This window comes from Leopardus geoffroyi, chromosome A2, assembly GCF_018350155.1.
Source record: "Leopardus geoffroyi isolate Oge1 chromosome A2, O.geoffroyi_Oge1_pat1.0, whole genome shotgun sequence".
NCBI lineage: Eukaryota > Metazoa > Chordata > Mammalia > Carnivora > Felidae > Leopardus > Leopardus geoffroyi.
In genome coordinates, this window is record NC_059331.1 from 80,811,585 (window position 1) to 80,826,590 (window position 15,006).

The 15,006-nt window shown below is 36.4% G+C and overlaps 1 protein-coding gene across 4 annotated transcripts in view; it reads left to right on the forward strand.

The window, feature by feature from the left end:
• The window catches only part of ORC5 (origin recognition complex subunit 5), a 170,856-nt gene that overhangs the window by 25,575 nt on the left and 130,275 nt on the right, over positions 1 to 15,006 (forward strand). For all 4 annotated transcript variants that reach the window (XR_006716239.1, XM_045494537.1, XM_045494538.1 and 1 more), the window contains exons 7-11: positions 6,332 to 6,380; positions 6,469 to 6,559; positions 10,507 to 10,559; positions 11,909 to 12,021; positions 13,148 to 13,195. Coding sequence is in view for 3 of the 4 variants with exons in the window: in XM_045494537.1 (XP_045350493.1) it covers positions 6,332 to 6,380; positions 6,469 to 6,559; positions 10,507 to 10,559; positions 11,909 to 12,021; positions 13,148 to 13,195 (354 nt within the window). In the remaining variant the exon portion in view is untranslated. The remainder of the gene's footprint in view (positions 1 to 6,331; positions 6,381 to 6,468; positions 6,560 to 10,506; positions 10,560 to 11,908; positions 12,022 to 13,147; positions 13,196 to 15,006) is intronic.

Sequence of the window (15,006 nt, forward strand, 5' to 3'; positions counted from 1 at the left end):
ATGCTGGCAGTGCAGGGCCTGCTTGAGATTTTATCTTCTTCTCTCTCTGTCCCTCCCCAACTCATTCTCTCTCTCAAAATAAATAAACTATAAAAATAAAATACAAATAATTCCTGGGAGGATCATTTACCTTTTGTGAATTATTTTAGTGAAATTTTAACACAGCTGGTTTTCATGTAGCCAGGGCTCAGCAATTCCTAGGGAATAGATGGTTTGATCTTAGTTTTGAGCAGGGGTCCCATGGATATTTGGAGAGCGGGAAGAGGTGGGTACTGGGCAGCAGGCCAGTGGAGGGAGCTGGTGTGGAGACCCTGCTCCGAGTACAGGCAGTCTTCTGCCTTGCACATAACTCCGCTGTCTCACATGCAGCTGACCAGCCCAATGTAACTTCTGCTTCAGTCACGACTCTCTCGAATCTCAAATTCTTTCATGTATTTTTCAAACACTTTTTTTTTTAAAATTTTTCTTTTTTTCAACGTTTATCCATTTTTGGGACAGAGAGAGACAGAGCATGAACGGGGGAGGGGCAGAGAGAGAGGGAGACACAGAATCGGAAACAGGCTCCAGGCTCCGAGCCATCAGCCCAGAGCCCGACGCGGGGCTCGAACCCACGGACCGCGAGATCGTGACCTGGCTGAAGTCGGACGCCCAACCGACTGCGCCACCCAGGCGCCCCAAACACTTTTTTTTTTAATGAGGAAGACATTGTCACAATTCTGAAATGGTTGCAGATCTGTCCCCTTGCCCTCAGTTGACTCATACACAGTACACACGAATGTGTTTTTCCTATATATTAGTTATTTTCGCTTATTTACAATATGATTGTATGCTAGGGAAAAATGATCCCTGAGATCTAAAATGAATTAGATTATAAAATTTTGCAAATAAAGAATCATGGGGTCTGGCTCCAGAGTATATGCTCATAATCACTATATTACAACTACCTCTTAGATAATAGCCAATTTTATTGAGTAGTTATTGTGTGCTGGGTACTGTTCTAAGCCTTTTTCCAATGTTGACTCAATTCTCAACAGCAACCCTGTGAAGTAAGGCATTATCATGAATCCTCATTTTACAGATGAAGAGACACAAGTTTGTCATTTACCAGCTGTATATTCTTGGGCAAGTTACTTAACCTTTTTGACCTTGAGTTTTTTCTTCTGTTCAGTAGGTGCAATACCTGCCTCAAAGGAATTTTGTGAGGTAAAAAAAAAAAAGGGGGTGGGAAGCACATGTACAATGCCTGATAGCTGAAGGGGGAGTAATTAAATTTAGTTCTCTTCCTTCCTCTGATGAGCAAAGACTCATGGACTTAAAAATATGCTGTGATCTTGGGGCGCCTGGGTGGCTCAGTCGGTTGAGCGTCCGACTTCGGCTCAGGTCATGATCTCGCGGTCCGTGAGTTCGAGCCCCGTGTCAGGCTCTGTGCTGACCGCTCAGAGCCTGGAGCCTGTTTGGGGTTCTGTGTCTCCCTCTCTCTCTGACCCTCCCCCGTTCATGCTCTGTCTCTCTCTGTCTCAAAAATAAATAAAAAAACGTTAAAAAAAAAATTAAAAAATATGCTGTGATCTTAACTATGTCCAAGAACATATATCATAGCTTGGGAATGGAGACTGCTAAAACTGCTGTAGGTTTGTGTCGTATGTTAAAGTCATATATTGAAGAAATAGGAAGTTTGAGGGATGATCTGGCAGAACAGCTATCATTCCACTGATGGCAAGATTTGGTTTGACAAATGGCAGGGGGAGTGGGTGCCCTTCACCATTTTTTTATATTTTTATACTGATTGATTTATGAATGAGGATGTCTTCGACATAGAGAAGAGCTATTCTTTGGTTAAAAGTACTGAAGGGGGAGGCAGAGACTTTAATTAGGAGAAATAACGTAGTTAGGTTTGTTTTTTTGTATTTTCTCAACTTTTTGATGAAAGTGTAACATAGGTATAGAAAAGAACAGAAACCATACCTATGTATTTCAGTGAATTATCACAAAATGAAAACACATGTGTAAATAAAACCAAGTCAAAAAGTAGAAAACTACCAACATCCAAGGAGCCCACTTCATGCTTCCTCCCAATCTCACCTCTTCTTCCCTCCCCAGAGATAATCACTATCTTTGCTTCTAACATTAAAGGTTAGTTTTGCCTGTTGTGGAACTTCATCTAAATGGAAACATACAGTATGCATTCTTTTTTAATCTGTCTACGTTTGCTCAACATTTTGAGATATTCATCCATGTTAAATGAAACTAGAATATTTTGAGTAGTCCCGTAATCGTCTCTAGACTGCAAGAAGTGGTATTTAGCTGGTTTTCCCAGTTGGACCTTTATAGGGTACCTTTATTTTTGGCCTTGAATAATTGAGAATTATTTTTGTATCAAAACCATATTCAGTGGCACTGGCATGTTAATAGCTTGCTCTCATTATTTTATTAGACTATTTACAAGATGATGAAAATATTGGATAGTTTCAAAATTTATTTAAGAGCGATATCTGATTTACAGAAAAATTACAAGTACAGTAAAAAGAACTTTTCCTCCTTTTTCCCAATCATCTGAGATTAAGTTTGTGACCTGATGCCCATCGCCTCAAATACTTTAGTGTGCATATCCTAGAAAGACATTCTTCCACGTAAGTACAGTACAACTATCAAAATGAGAAAATGGACTCCTTGCTACAACCCAATCCTTAGACACTAGTCAGGATTTGACAGTTGTCACAATAATGTGCTTCAGAGCAAAAGAATCCAGTTCAGAATCCTATATTGCATTTAATTGTTAAATTTCTTGAACATTCATCTGGAACAGTTCTTTAGTCTTTGACTTTCATGGCCTTGAGACCTTTGAAGATTATAGAACAGTTTTGTAGAATCACCTTCAGTTTGGATTTGTCTAATGTTTGCTTATGATCAGATTCAGGTTATGCATCTGACAGGAATATCACAGAAATGATGTTTCGTTCACATTACATGCTATGAGGTGTTACAGGATTTCGTGTTATTTCATCACTGATAATGTTCACTTTGATGATTTGATTAAGAGGTTTTTTTTTCTTTGTAATATGTGTTTTGTGGGAGGTACTATAAGACCTTGTAAATATCTTGTTTCTCATCAGAATTTCAACTTAATCATTTTTTCATATCTGTCTGGCTTCAGATTATCATATTTTAAGATAGTGTGATTACCAAGGTAGGTATCACCTAATCACATGAGCCCTTTAAAGCAGAGAGTTTTCCATGGTTGATCAAAGAAGGGGTAATCAGAGATTGGAAGCATACTTTAACTTCTCTGTAAGATGGGGATGATAAAGATAATGTCTACCTCATAGGATCATTCAGAGGATTAAGTGAATGATCGTATAGAGAATGTAGAGCACTTAAAATAGTAAAACCTGACACACCTTAAGACCTCGTTGCCTGATTGAATTAATGTTAATACAAATTTTCTCAGTTCTGATTTTCATTCCTTTTAATGTTTCATAGGTAAAAAGTGGGTATTTATAAAAAAGGCAAAAGAGTTCAGACATTATTTCTACTTGCCCTTGGAATATTAGAATATTTTTTACATTTATACTTCAACATGTGTATTAGTGTTCTATTGCTGCATAACTAATTATTGCAAATTTAGTGGCTTAAAGCAGTAGACATTTATTAGCTCATAGTTCTGTAGGTCAGGAATCCGGGCATTATTGCTGGCTTCTCTGATCAGGATATCACAGATGAAATTAAAGTTTTGGCTAACTGTATCCTTAGCTTGAGGTTTTGGGGAAAATAGCTTCCAAGCTCATTCAGACTTGACAGAATTCACTTCTTTTGGCTTCTAAGAATGAGGTCCAGAACTGTCCTGCTATCTGTCAGCCAAGTCTCAGACTTCCTAGAGAGCGCCTGTATTCTTTACCACATGCCTTTCCATCCACCAGCTCGCAAGGGTGTGTTGACTCTTAGACACCCAATCTCTGACTTCTGTGACTGGCTAGAGAACACTTTCTGTTTTTGAAGAGCTTGTGTGATTAGGTCAGACTCATCTGATTATCTCTTTATTTTAACTCTCCCATAAATAGTATAGTCTTTGGGACTTTAATTGCATCTACAAAATTCTTTCACAGCAGTACCTAAAATAGCATTTGATTGAATAACTGAAAGAAGGTGTGTGTGTATGTGTGTGTGTCTATGAGGGGCTGGCAGTCTTGAGGGGCTGTCTTAGAATTTTTTTTTACTACAATATACATGTATCAGATCATTTTCTAACAAGTAGTTTCAAATGCAGTAATGGAATTTTGCTGAAAATCTCACTGAGGGAGAGTTTGAAGTTTTCTAAATTGCCTATCTCTGTCTTATGGCAACCTAGTCATTATGCATAATAGATTATTTTACCTCTTAAAGTAATGCAAGTTTTTTTCTGCAATATAAGGGAAATAGTCTCTCGGTTTCACCTGAATCAGGCTTTGATAACATTGTGCCTTTATTGGTTTAGAAGTAAGTTCCCAGAACATCTCACAAATCCATGATCATAAATTCAGGCAGTGGAGTCTGTGTGTGCCTGTAGGCAGATTATATTTTGCTTTCTGGGTTGACAAGTGGGTATTATAAATGTGCAGTTGTCAGGAGTAAGTGAGATAACAGGTGGCCATAACTCTTGATAATTTTGTTTCTCCTGTCACAATTATGAGCATAAATATTTGCTGAGCACACTGTCATTTCTTAATAAAGTTATCCCCCACCCTTTTCATTAATGCAACCAGTTAAGAGTAAAATATATGCTTAAAAGTTAAGGAATAATGGGGAGATAAAAATGGGAATGTTCAGTGGGAGTAAAAATTTATTAAATCAAAAAATCATCTAAAAATTATTTCTGCTTGGGCTTTGGAATAATTTCTGTGATTTTATTAGCAGCCTTTTTCCGTTCTCTGGGTGGTTGGGAGGGCAGTTTAAAATACCAGTGGACCTGAAGGTAGATATTGATCTAAATAATACTGAGACATGTAATTACTTATATTTGAGGATTAATATAGGAGAAATGGGTATAACATTGGAGAGCACATTTGAATGTTAATAGCGAAAGTTGTAAAAAGTATTTTGTATTTGAACAGATGATTTTGTTTGTGAAACTCCATGTTAGTGTTGACTAGGATTTGTAGACTCACTTAAATATAGAGATTGTATTTGGACAGTTAAATTGTACCATTATAATCATATAGTTTTATATATTCAATAAGTTCTTATGGAATGACATGGGGAAAGTACTGACTTACTAATGTGAAACTGGAAAATAGTCTCCTAAAATTATCTTTATTACCTTTTTACCACCATTTGTAAATGATTAAGTCTATATTTTAATGTTTTGGCCAAGAAAAAAAAGCAGCCAAATTTTTTACCAGTTACTACTAACATTATGACCTATCAGTGTTATTAAGCAGTGTTTAGATCTGAAAACCTGGAACTAAGTTAAGTGAGTTGGCCTCTCTATTGGCTTCATATTAACAGAATTTGGAAGATTTTTCTGCACTAAACATTTGCACTTTGTGGAGTAAAATAGGAAACACTGTTTCAAGGATCAGTTCTTAGCTCTCTATTATCTTCTGAATTTGAGGTTGTATAGTTAATGCATTTATGTATATCTTTCTCCAGGCTTCATTACTGAATCATTTTAATATGAAATATTTGTGATCAAATTAATATTAATAAATGGCAACAGCATGTTTTTTTTATCAGTTTGCTTGAACTACCGCTCAGTAGAATTCCAGTGTTGATTCATGGAAAACTGTTAAGTAATAATGATTAATTAGTGCTTTCCAGACTTCGGAATACATAGCATTCCTGGAGTGATTGTTAAAACATGGATTCCTGGGTGTCATTCTTAGCGATTGTGATCTAGTATGCCTGGCATGGTGCCAAGAATTTGAATTTATAATAGTCTCAGGTAGTGTTGCCAATCACATAATTTTGAATTGTACTGAACGAGATGATGTTTGATGTGTGAGAATGTTCAAACCTTGGAAAATAACAGGTTAATTCTTTGGGCTAGTGGTATTTTATTGGGTCCTTTGTGGCATAATTAATGTGCTAAAATTACAAATTATGCTTTGCTATATTACTTTATATCGTGAGGTTAATACATTAGGCAGTATTTAGCCAATTAAGGAACATTTTACATGTTGTTTTACTATCATTTTTGATATTTGCTGTTTTATTATTATAATAAGCTTTAAAACATTTTACTTGAGTGCTTATATTGAAGTAAAATTGACTAAATTCTAATAAAAATTATACTTGGAAAACAATTCCTATTTGTGGTGGATAAGTGCCTTTTTTCTTTTTTCCCCTTTATTTACAGGCAGTACTTAATTTTCCTAAATATTGTGAGCCTGTGGTTAAAGGAGAAGGTAACTATGTAATTTTACTTATTAATACTTGTTTTGAAAGAATTTCTGTAAGATATGAATGTTTGTAATTTTCTCCCATTTGGGGTAGCAAATGAACGTGATACTCGCAAACTCTGGAGAAATATTGAACCTCATTTGAAGAAAGCCATGCAGACTGTTTATCTCCGGGAAATATCAAGGTAATTTTCTATTTAATGTGTATATAATATTTCTATATCTTTAGTTCGGATATTTTGTCTACTACAGTGTTTTCCTTTACCTGCTTCACAATTAGGAAAAAATTCATGAGTTTTGAATCATTTCTTCTTATTTTGGGGAAAAAAATTTTTAACCAGTATGTTACACAATTTGAAACAAGGCATATGTCTCACAATTAGTAATTTTTTTAAGTCTGGAAAGCTACAAGAAAATCAACTTCAGCTTTGTTTTTTATATTTGTGTTAGATATTTGAATAGTATAATGAAAATTTGATTATTAAAGCAATGTGTAAATTAAGTCACATGTCTATATTTGTTATTAGACTTTCATAGTAATGAAACAGGAGATGTGGTGGCATTTAGTGCAGGTAGAAGAACAGGGTTTTGATTTCCATCTCAGCCATTTTCTGCCTTGTGTGGTCTTAGTCTCCTAAAAACCATCTAGGCCTCAGTTTCCTCCTCTAACAATCCTTACAAGATTTAAATTATGTGTGTGAAAATGACTTGTGAATAATAAAGTGCCTTATTAGGTGATAGGTTAAGCCTCAGTTGCAAAGCAATATAGTAATATAAAAACATCAACAGCACTGTGTGCTTTTCTCACTTTCTGGTCAGTAGTGTTATCATTTTTCTGTCATAAATATCTTGGTCTGTAACTCCTTTTCTTTACTAACTTTGCTCATTAGCTGGTTAAACTGTAATTCAGGTAGAAATGTAATAGTTTCTGACTAAATAGAAAAATTACAAACATACTGTTATTCCTCTTTTCAGTAAGTCATTTGAGGGGCACCTGGTGGCTCAGTTAAGCATCTGACTTTGGAGTTTGAGCCCTGTGTTGGGCTCTCCACTGAACAGCTTGGGACCTGGAGCCTTCTTCAGATTCTGTGTCTCCCTCTCTCTCTGCCCCTCCCCTGCTAATGCTCTCTCAAATAAAACATTAAAAAAATGACATTTGATGAGGATTTTCACAAGTCCCAGAATAGAAAAGCTTGTGATGTGCTCTTTTAAAGGTAGAAAAATTTGGATGCTTGTTGGAATGATTTTTATGTAATACTGGAAGGACTTAGAGTTTCCCATAGGACAGTGATGGCCACATAAATCCGGTTTTCTTCACAAGATCAATAAGAAGAGCAAATAAAGTTTTTGCTGGTGGAGGGAGGGTCTTGAGGTTGATGGCTGCTGATTGGTGGTTGCTGTGGGATGGGTGTGGCAGTTTCTTAAGACAGCAGTGAAGTTTGCTGCATTTTGTTGACAGTGTTGTTTGGTATCATTTTACCCACAGTAGAACTTTCAGAATTGGAGCCAGTCCTCTTAAACCCTATTGTTGCCTTACCAACTAAGTTTATGTAAAATTCTAAATGCTTTGTTGTCATTTCAAAAGTCTTCCTAGCGTCTTCACCAGAAGTAGATTCCATCTCAAGAAACCACTTTCTCTGCTCATGTATCAGAAGCAACTCCTCATCTGTTAAAGTTACATCATGAGATTGCAGCCATGCAGCCCCGCCTTCAGGCTCCACTTAACATCCTAGTTCTCGTGTCATTTCCACCCCGTCTGCAGTTATTTCTTCCACTGAAGTATTGAACCCCTCAAAGTCGCCCATGAGGGTTGGAATCAACTTCTTCCAAACTCCTGTTCATGTTGATATTTTGTCAGTGAGCAGTGAGTCACATGTTGAAAGGAATCTTTTCTGAGGAGATGTCAACAGTAGGCTTAAAATACTCAGTAAACCATGCTGTAAATAAATGTGCTGTTATCCAGGCTTTGTTATTCCATTGACAGAGCATAGGCAGAGTTGATTGAGCATGATTTTTAAGGGCCTTAGGATTTTTGGAATAGCCAGTGAGCATTGGCTTCAATTTAAAGTCACCAGCTACATTAGCCCCTAACCAGAGAGTCAGCTCTCTCTCTAGCTATGAAAGTCCCAGATGGCATCTTCTTCCAGGGGAAGGCTGCTTCACCTGCACTGGAAATCTGTTGTTTAGTGTAGCCACCTTCATTAATGATCTCAGCTAGATCTTCCGGAGAGTTACTCCAGTTTCTACATCAGCACCTTTTGCTTCACCCTGCACTTTTATGTTATGGAGACGGCTTCTTTCCTTAAACCTCTTGAACCGCTTCAAGAGCTTCAAACTTTTCTTCTGTAGCTTCCTCGCCTCTCTCAGCCTTCATAGAATTGAAGAGAGTTGGGCCTTGCTCTGGATTAGGCTTTGGCTGAAGGGAGTGTTGTGGCTGATTTGATCTTCTGCCCAGACCGCTAACATGTTCTCTATAACAGCAATAAGGCTATTTTCCTTTCTTATCATTCATGTGTTCACTGGAGTACCAGTTTCAGTTTCCTTTAAGAACTTTTCCTTTGTGTTCAAAACATGGCTGTTTGGTGCAAGAGGCCTGGCTTTTTTCAGCCTACCTTGGCTTTTGACAAGACTTCCTTACTGAGCTTAATCATTTCTGGCTTTTGATTTAAAGTGAGAGATGTGACTTTTCCTTTCACTTGACCACTCAGAGGCCATTGTAGGGTTATTAATTGGCCTAATTTCAGTATTATTGTGCCTTAGGGAATAGGAAGGCCCAAGGAGAGGGAGAGATGAGGGAATGGCCAGTCAGTGGAGCGTTTAAGTTTCCCATCTTATATGGGCACAGTTTGTGAACCCCCAAAACAGTTACAGCAGTAGCATCAAAGATTATAACAAATAGTGACGAACAAATTTGAAATAGTATGAGGACTATCAAAATATGACACAGAGACATGGAGTGAGCGGTTGCTGTTAGAAAATTGGTGCTGATAGACTTGCTTGATGCAGAGTTGCCACAAGCTTTCAACTTGTAAAAAAACGCACTATCTGCAAAACACAGTAAAGTGAAGCATGATAAAATGAAGTATGCCTGTATCTCTGTAATTTTCAGCTCTGCTTGCAGATTTGGGATATTCAGTTCTGATCTGGCATTTATTTTTATATTAGCATTTTAAAAGCTGAGTTAGAGAGTTTGAGAGGGTCCTTACAGATCATTGCATCTAACTGCCTTATATTTTGGTGAGAAGTATAATAATTTATTCAAGGTCATACAGCTAAAACTTCTGTCTCTCAGGGCAGTCTTTTTACTGCACCATAGTGTGTTTCCTAATGAATTTGATTTGTCATATTCTCACTTCATATTCTTAACAATATTTGAGACTGTTTAATAGTTTTAATTGCAAGTAAGGTCAGAGGGGGCAGTGGAGATGGCATGAACTTTGCACGCGTTCTACAAGGAATCAGGTCTTAGCTCCATTACTGACTGGCTGGGTGTACTTGGGCAACTTAACCTGTGGGCCTCAATTTTCTGCTGTAATGGTACTTATTTTAAGAGATTGTTATGGAGTTAGAAATAGTGTATAACAGTTGCATCTAATATTCTAACTGAAACGTGGGGAGTTTTACTGAAGGATAGGTGATGTTATTTATTTTTTGGTGCTTTCTGATAGCTTTAAAATTATGATCAGGAAAAGAGATGAAAAATTAACATCTGAGTATTGGGGCACCTGGGTGGCTCAGTTGGTTAAGCATCTGACTCTTGATTTCAGCTCGGGTCATGATCTCACAGTTTGTGAGTTCGAGCCCTGCGTTCGGTTCTGTGCTGACAGAGTGGAGCCTGCTTGGGATTCTCTCTCCCTCTCTCTGCTCCTGCCCTCCCCCTCCCCCCGCAAATAAATAAATAAATTTTAAAAAATAAAAAAAAAATTAAAACTAACATCTGGGTGTTGTTATGTAAGGTTATATTCTAATATACACTCGATTTTGTTGAGACAGGTATATATTGCATATATATGTTATTTGTAAGGAAATTGATTATTAAACCAAATTTTTAGTTTTTTCTAGGACTGTCTTAAGTCCAGTATATTGATTTCATATATTTTCAAACCATTATTGCTCTTCTGTCTTCTTTCAGTTCACAGTGGGAAAAGCTACAGAAAGATGACACAGATCCAGCACAACTGAAAGGTATCCAAGGAAGTGTTGAGACAATTACCAGAGACGTTTCTTTAATTGATTACTAGTAACTAAGATACTGATGTTAATACTAAATTTAGCATCAGTCAGTAAACAGTGTGACAGAAAAGACTTTACAAACTACAGTGATATTTTAATGAATGATTTTTTCTTAACTGAAGCTCCAATTAATGAGAGGAAATAATTCAAATACCAGTTTCTTTTTTCTAAATGTTGGATTACATCCTCTAAAAATCAAGCAGTTTAGTTTCTTTAAATGCTTTTGTTCAGTTGTATGACACAGTTTTATCTCAGTATATATGTACTTCATGAATTTTATGTTGACCCAGTTTGGAGGACGCAGTTCTGTTTAAAAAGCTTTCTTTTATTTAAAGAAACTATCAATTTGGAATTTTCTCCATAGAACAACTTTTACTTAAAAAAAATTAAGCGAGTATCAAAAATAATTCTTATTAAAAAAAATAGATCACTGGCTAAAGGTTGGAGAAGCGGTGTAAAATTAAGTGGTGTTGCAATTCTGTTTTATCTGTTTTGGTTTCTAAATGCTCTAGATGCCATACAAGTGATTTCCAGTCGTGTGTTCTGATGGAAAGAAATAGATGCTGGCATTAGAAAACCTGTAGTGATTGGTCTGCACTATTCCCTGACTCTATGACCTTGAGTCCACCTCAGTGTCCTCATCCAAAGAATGTCTAGCTTTAAGTAACTGCAAAGATTCAGAGACACCTAAGTAAGGCACCTAGCACAGTGTCTGACACATACTAGATATTCAGTAAATAGCAGATTCCTTCTTTTTCTGTACAAATCAATGCCATTTGACTGGCTCCTTTGTTTTATTTGTCAGTTCATTTAGTTTTTTTTCCTTTGGGCAGGATACTTTAAGGATACCACAAAAACAGATATAGTTCCTTCAGCAAAGAGTATAGCTTGGTAAGAGATATAATTTATGTATAATTAACTATTAATACAAGGTATAAAGTTACATGGGCCATGAGTTAAATACTCAAAGTAGGAATTCATAGTAGGGACAGATTTTCTACTTTTGGTGTGATAAGAGAGCTTCAGGAAAGGCTTAATGGAAAATGTGGCTTTGAAGGGCTGCATGGATAGGATTTAGAGTTCAGAATAGGAGGAGCTAAGCAAAAATAATGAAATGAGCAAGCATATGACTAATAGTGATATTCACTACCACTGCTGCCATCATCATTATATTGATGCAGGGAGTAGGTCATTTTTATAAGAGAATACCATATATGGAAGTCAAAAGGTAAGTGAGAAAAGATAAGAGAAACTTAATGGTAGCCTCTTCAATGCCTTCATCAAAGTTTTTCGTTGTGTAGGTCTCTCAGCATATACTCATGTGGAACTTCCATATTACTCCAAGTTTATTCTCATTGCTGCATACCTCGCTTCGTACAATCCAGCAAGAACTGACAAGAGGTTCTTCCTTAAGGTAATAATTATTTCTTTGTTTCTGAAGATTTTAGGAATGTTTTGAAATTTCTCAACACCTGTAAATTTCTCAGGGGTAGAGATTAGAATAAGAGATTGCTAAATATGTGGGGCGCCTTGGTGGCATAGTCAGTTGAGCATCCACGTCTTGATTCTGGCTTAGGTCATGATCCCAGGGTCATGGGATCGAGCCCCACATTGGACACTGGGCTAAGTGTGGAGCCTGCTTGAGATTCTCTCTCTCCCTCCTCTCCCTTTGCCTCTCTTCCCCACTCGTGCTCTCTTTCTCTCTCTCTCTCTCTCCCTCTCTCAAGAGAGAAAAAAAAAAGAGATTGCTAAATATATATTTAGGACATATTCTTTAAAGGCTTTAAATTAAGGTCATAATCTGAATGGGAAAAATAGGTAGTTTCACAGAAGAGTTCACGTATACCTTAGGTAATAACTCTAGGTTTAAAAAAATATATATAAATAAAGTTTTGTTTAAAGTATGAGAGATGGGAATAGTTTTAAGGGTGCCATCTACTCTGTACATTGATATACAGAACATTCAGAAGCCCCTTCTGCATGTACATTAGTTGGAGAAATTCCATTTTGGAATTGTTTTCTTTTTGAAAACATGTATGCAATTTGATTTATTATTAAATGTATTTGTAATAAGTTTTTATTTGTTGTTTTGTTTATCTCCCTACTAGTTTTTAGTTTCATGAAAGCAAAGAACACATCTTTTTTTCCCACTGCTAAATCCCAAGTGCCTGACTAAATGTTCTCAATCAGTGTTTCTTATGCGAATTAGTAGCCTGCCTTAAGGGATGAATAAAAACCCATTTATCTTTGGAAGTTTTTTTTTTTTTTATAGAAACAAATAATGCTGTACTAAGTCAAAATATTAAGTAGTTTTAGGAAGTATCACTATTTTATTTTAACACCTTATTTCTTTACATGCATAAGTAATCTCATATACAATCTAAACCTAAGTCAGAGCAGCCTAAAATATGTTATTTTAGGTGGTAATAAATAAGAAAGTCTAAGATAACGAAATTAGTACCATGTTTTCCATTACGTTTTCTGTTTTTATGGAGTATTACCTTTTTTTCTATCTTAACAGTTATTTTCCTTAATTGCAGCATCATGGGAAAATCAAGAAAACCAACTTCCTAAAGAAACATGAAAAGGTATTTACATTTTAACGTCTCTGTTAGAAAGAACTCATGAATTCAGGATATGATAGGAAGTGAATGTGTGCTTTTAGTAGTCATTTGGATGTAAGAAGTTATTTATTGATAAGGTTCCATATTTTGTTATATTGAATATAGTGACAAAGGCATATTCCAGTGAGCTGATACTAGAGATAAAAGTGTGTTGACAACTTCTTTTAGAGAATTCATAGATGAGAAGATTATCCTGGAATTTTCAACTAAACACAGTTGGTTTTTCTCTTTTCTCCTTTGACACACCCACAAGAACAACATTAAAGAAATACAGAAGGCGAATGAACAGATAAAGAGTTAAATGTGAGACCTGCACAGTTTGGAACTGTGTTACAGGTACACGCACAGGTGACTATGCCTCCAGACAAGGCTGCCACCTAAGCCCAAAGCAAGCAGATTTGACCAAGGAGTCTGGAACAGTTTAGGAATTAGAGGCTCTGAGCACCTTGAAGGGAGGGGTGTAGGACCAGATCGAAGTTGGCGGAAGGAGCACTGGCCCTGCTCAGATCACTTGTTCCACTCTCTGTACATTTAAACCACTGCTGCTTTTCTTGGCAAAAGATGAAGTTCGACCTGTAAACTTTGTACCACAGAAGCTGTGAGTTTTGTTTCTCACTCCCATTCTCAAAAGCAGTTTTCCTCAGCCTCCTAAATTGATAGTGTTTTCTCAGGACTTTGAGGACATCATTTTGCTGTCTTCTGGCCTTATTGTTGCTGCTGAAAAATACACTGTTAGTCTGTTATTCCTTTGTTGATATCTGTGTTTTTCCCTAGCTGCTTATAAGTCTCTTCTTTAACTGTAGAGTTTTTTGGTTTTTTGCTTTTGTTTTTTTTTCTGTTTCACTGTGGACAATCTGGGATTCAAGTTTTTACTTGGGATTTGTTTTCTTTCCTGAATTTGAATAATGATACCTTTATTCAGTTCTGATGAATTAACTCTTCAAATAGGGCCTTGTTCTCTTTCTCTCTAACATGTCTTCCTGAGGCACTGATTAGATGTAGGTTAGACCTTCCCACTGTGTCCTCTTTGTTTCTTCAGTCGTTCTCATTGTTCATTACCTTTGGTCTCTGTGTGCTGTGTTCTGGGTGATCTCTTCAGTTCTGTGTTCTGACTCTCTCTTTGGCTTTGTCTATTTTGTTTACATCATCTTTGTGACTCCAGTAATTTTATTTATAATTCTTAGATGTTTCATTGGTTTATTTCAAGTCTGATGACTTTTATATTTTTCCTAGTCGTATTTTTCTTTAACATAAATATATTTTATGTTCTCCTTATATTCCAGTATTAGAAGACCTTATTGGTCTACTAATTTTCCATTTTCTATTTTTGCTGACAAAATGCCTTGTTCCTGAATATTTTATTATTTTTAATTGTTGACCAAACTTGGTCATTTGGAATTTTTGAAGCCTGAAGTGTGCTCTTTAGAAAGGTGTTACATTTACTTCTGTGCAGGCATTTAAGAGCACCAGTAACCTGTGATCATTTGAAATTCAGTTCTTAGCCTTGTGGGTGGGATTTCAGACTGCAGAGATACTGTGAATTATACTCCCACTCCCCCCATCAGCATTAAGCCCTACTTTCTAGTTGAAATCTCAGAGAAGACTTTTTTCCTCTCTTCAGACAGAGTCAGAGTTTGACAGGGAAATTTCCTTACCGAATACATTTGCTTGGCACGGAAAAATTCTTCTGGTATTGCCTCTTCACTGAGACATCTCTGATTGGGTTTTCCACTATAGGCATATTGTTGATTTTGTACCCTCTTTCTTATGTGTGT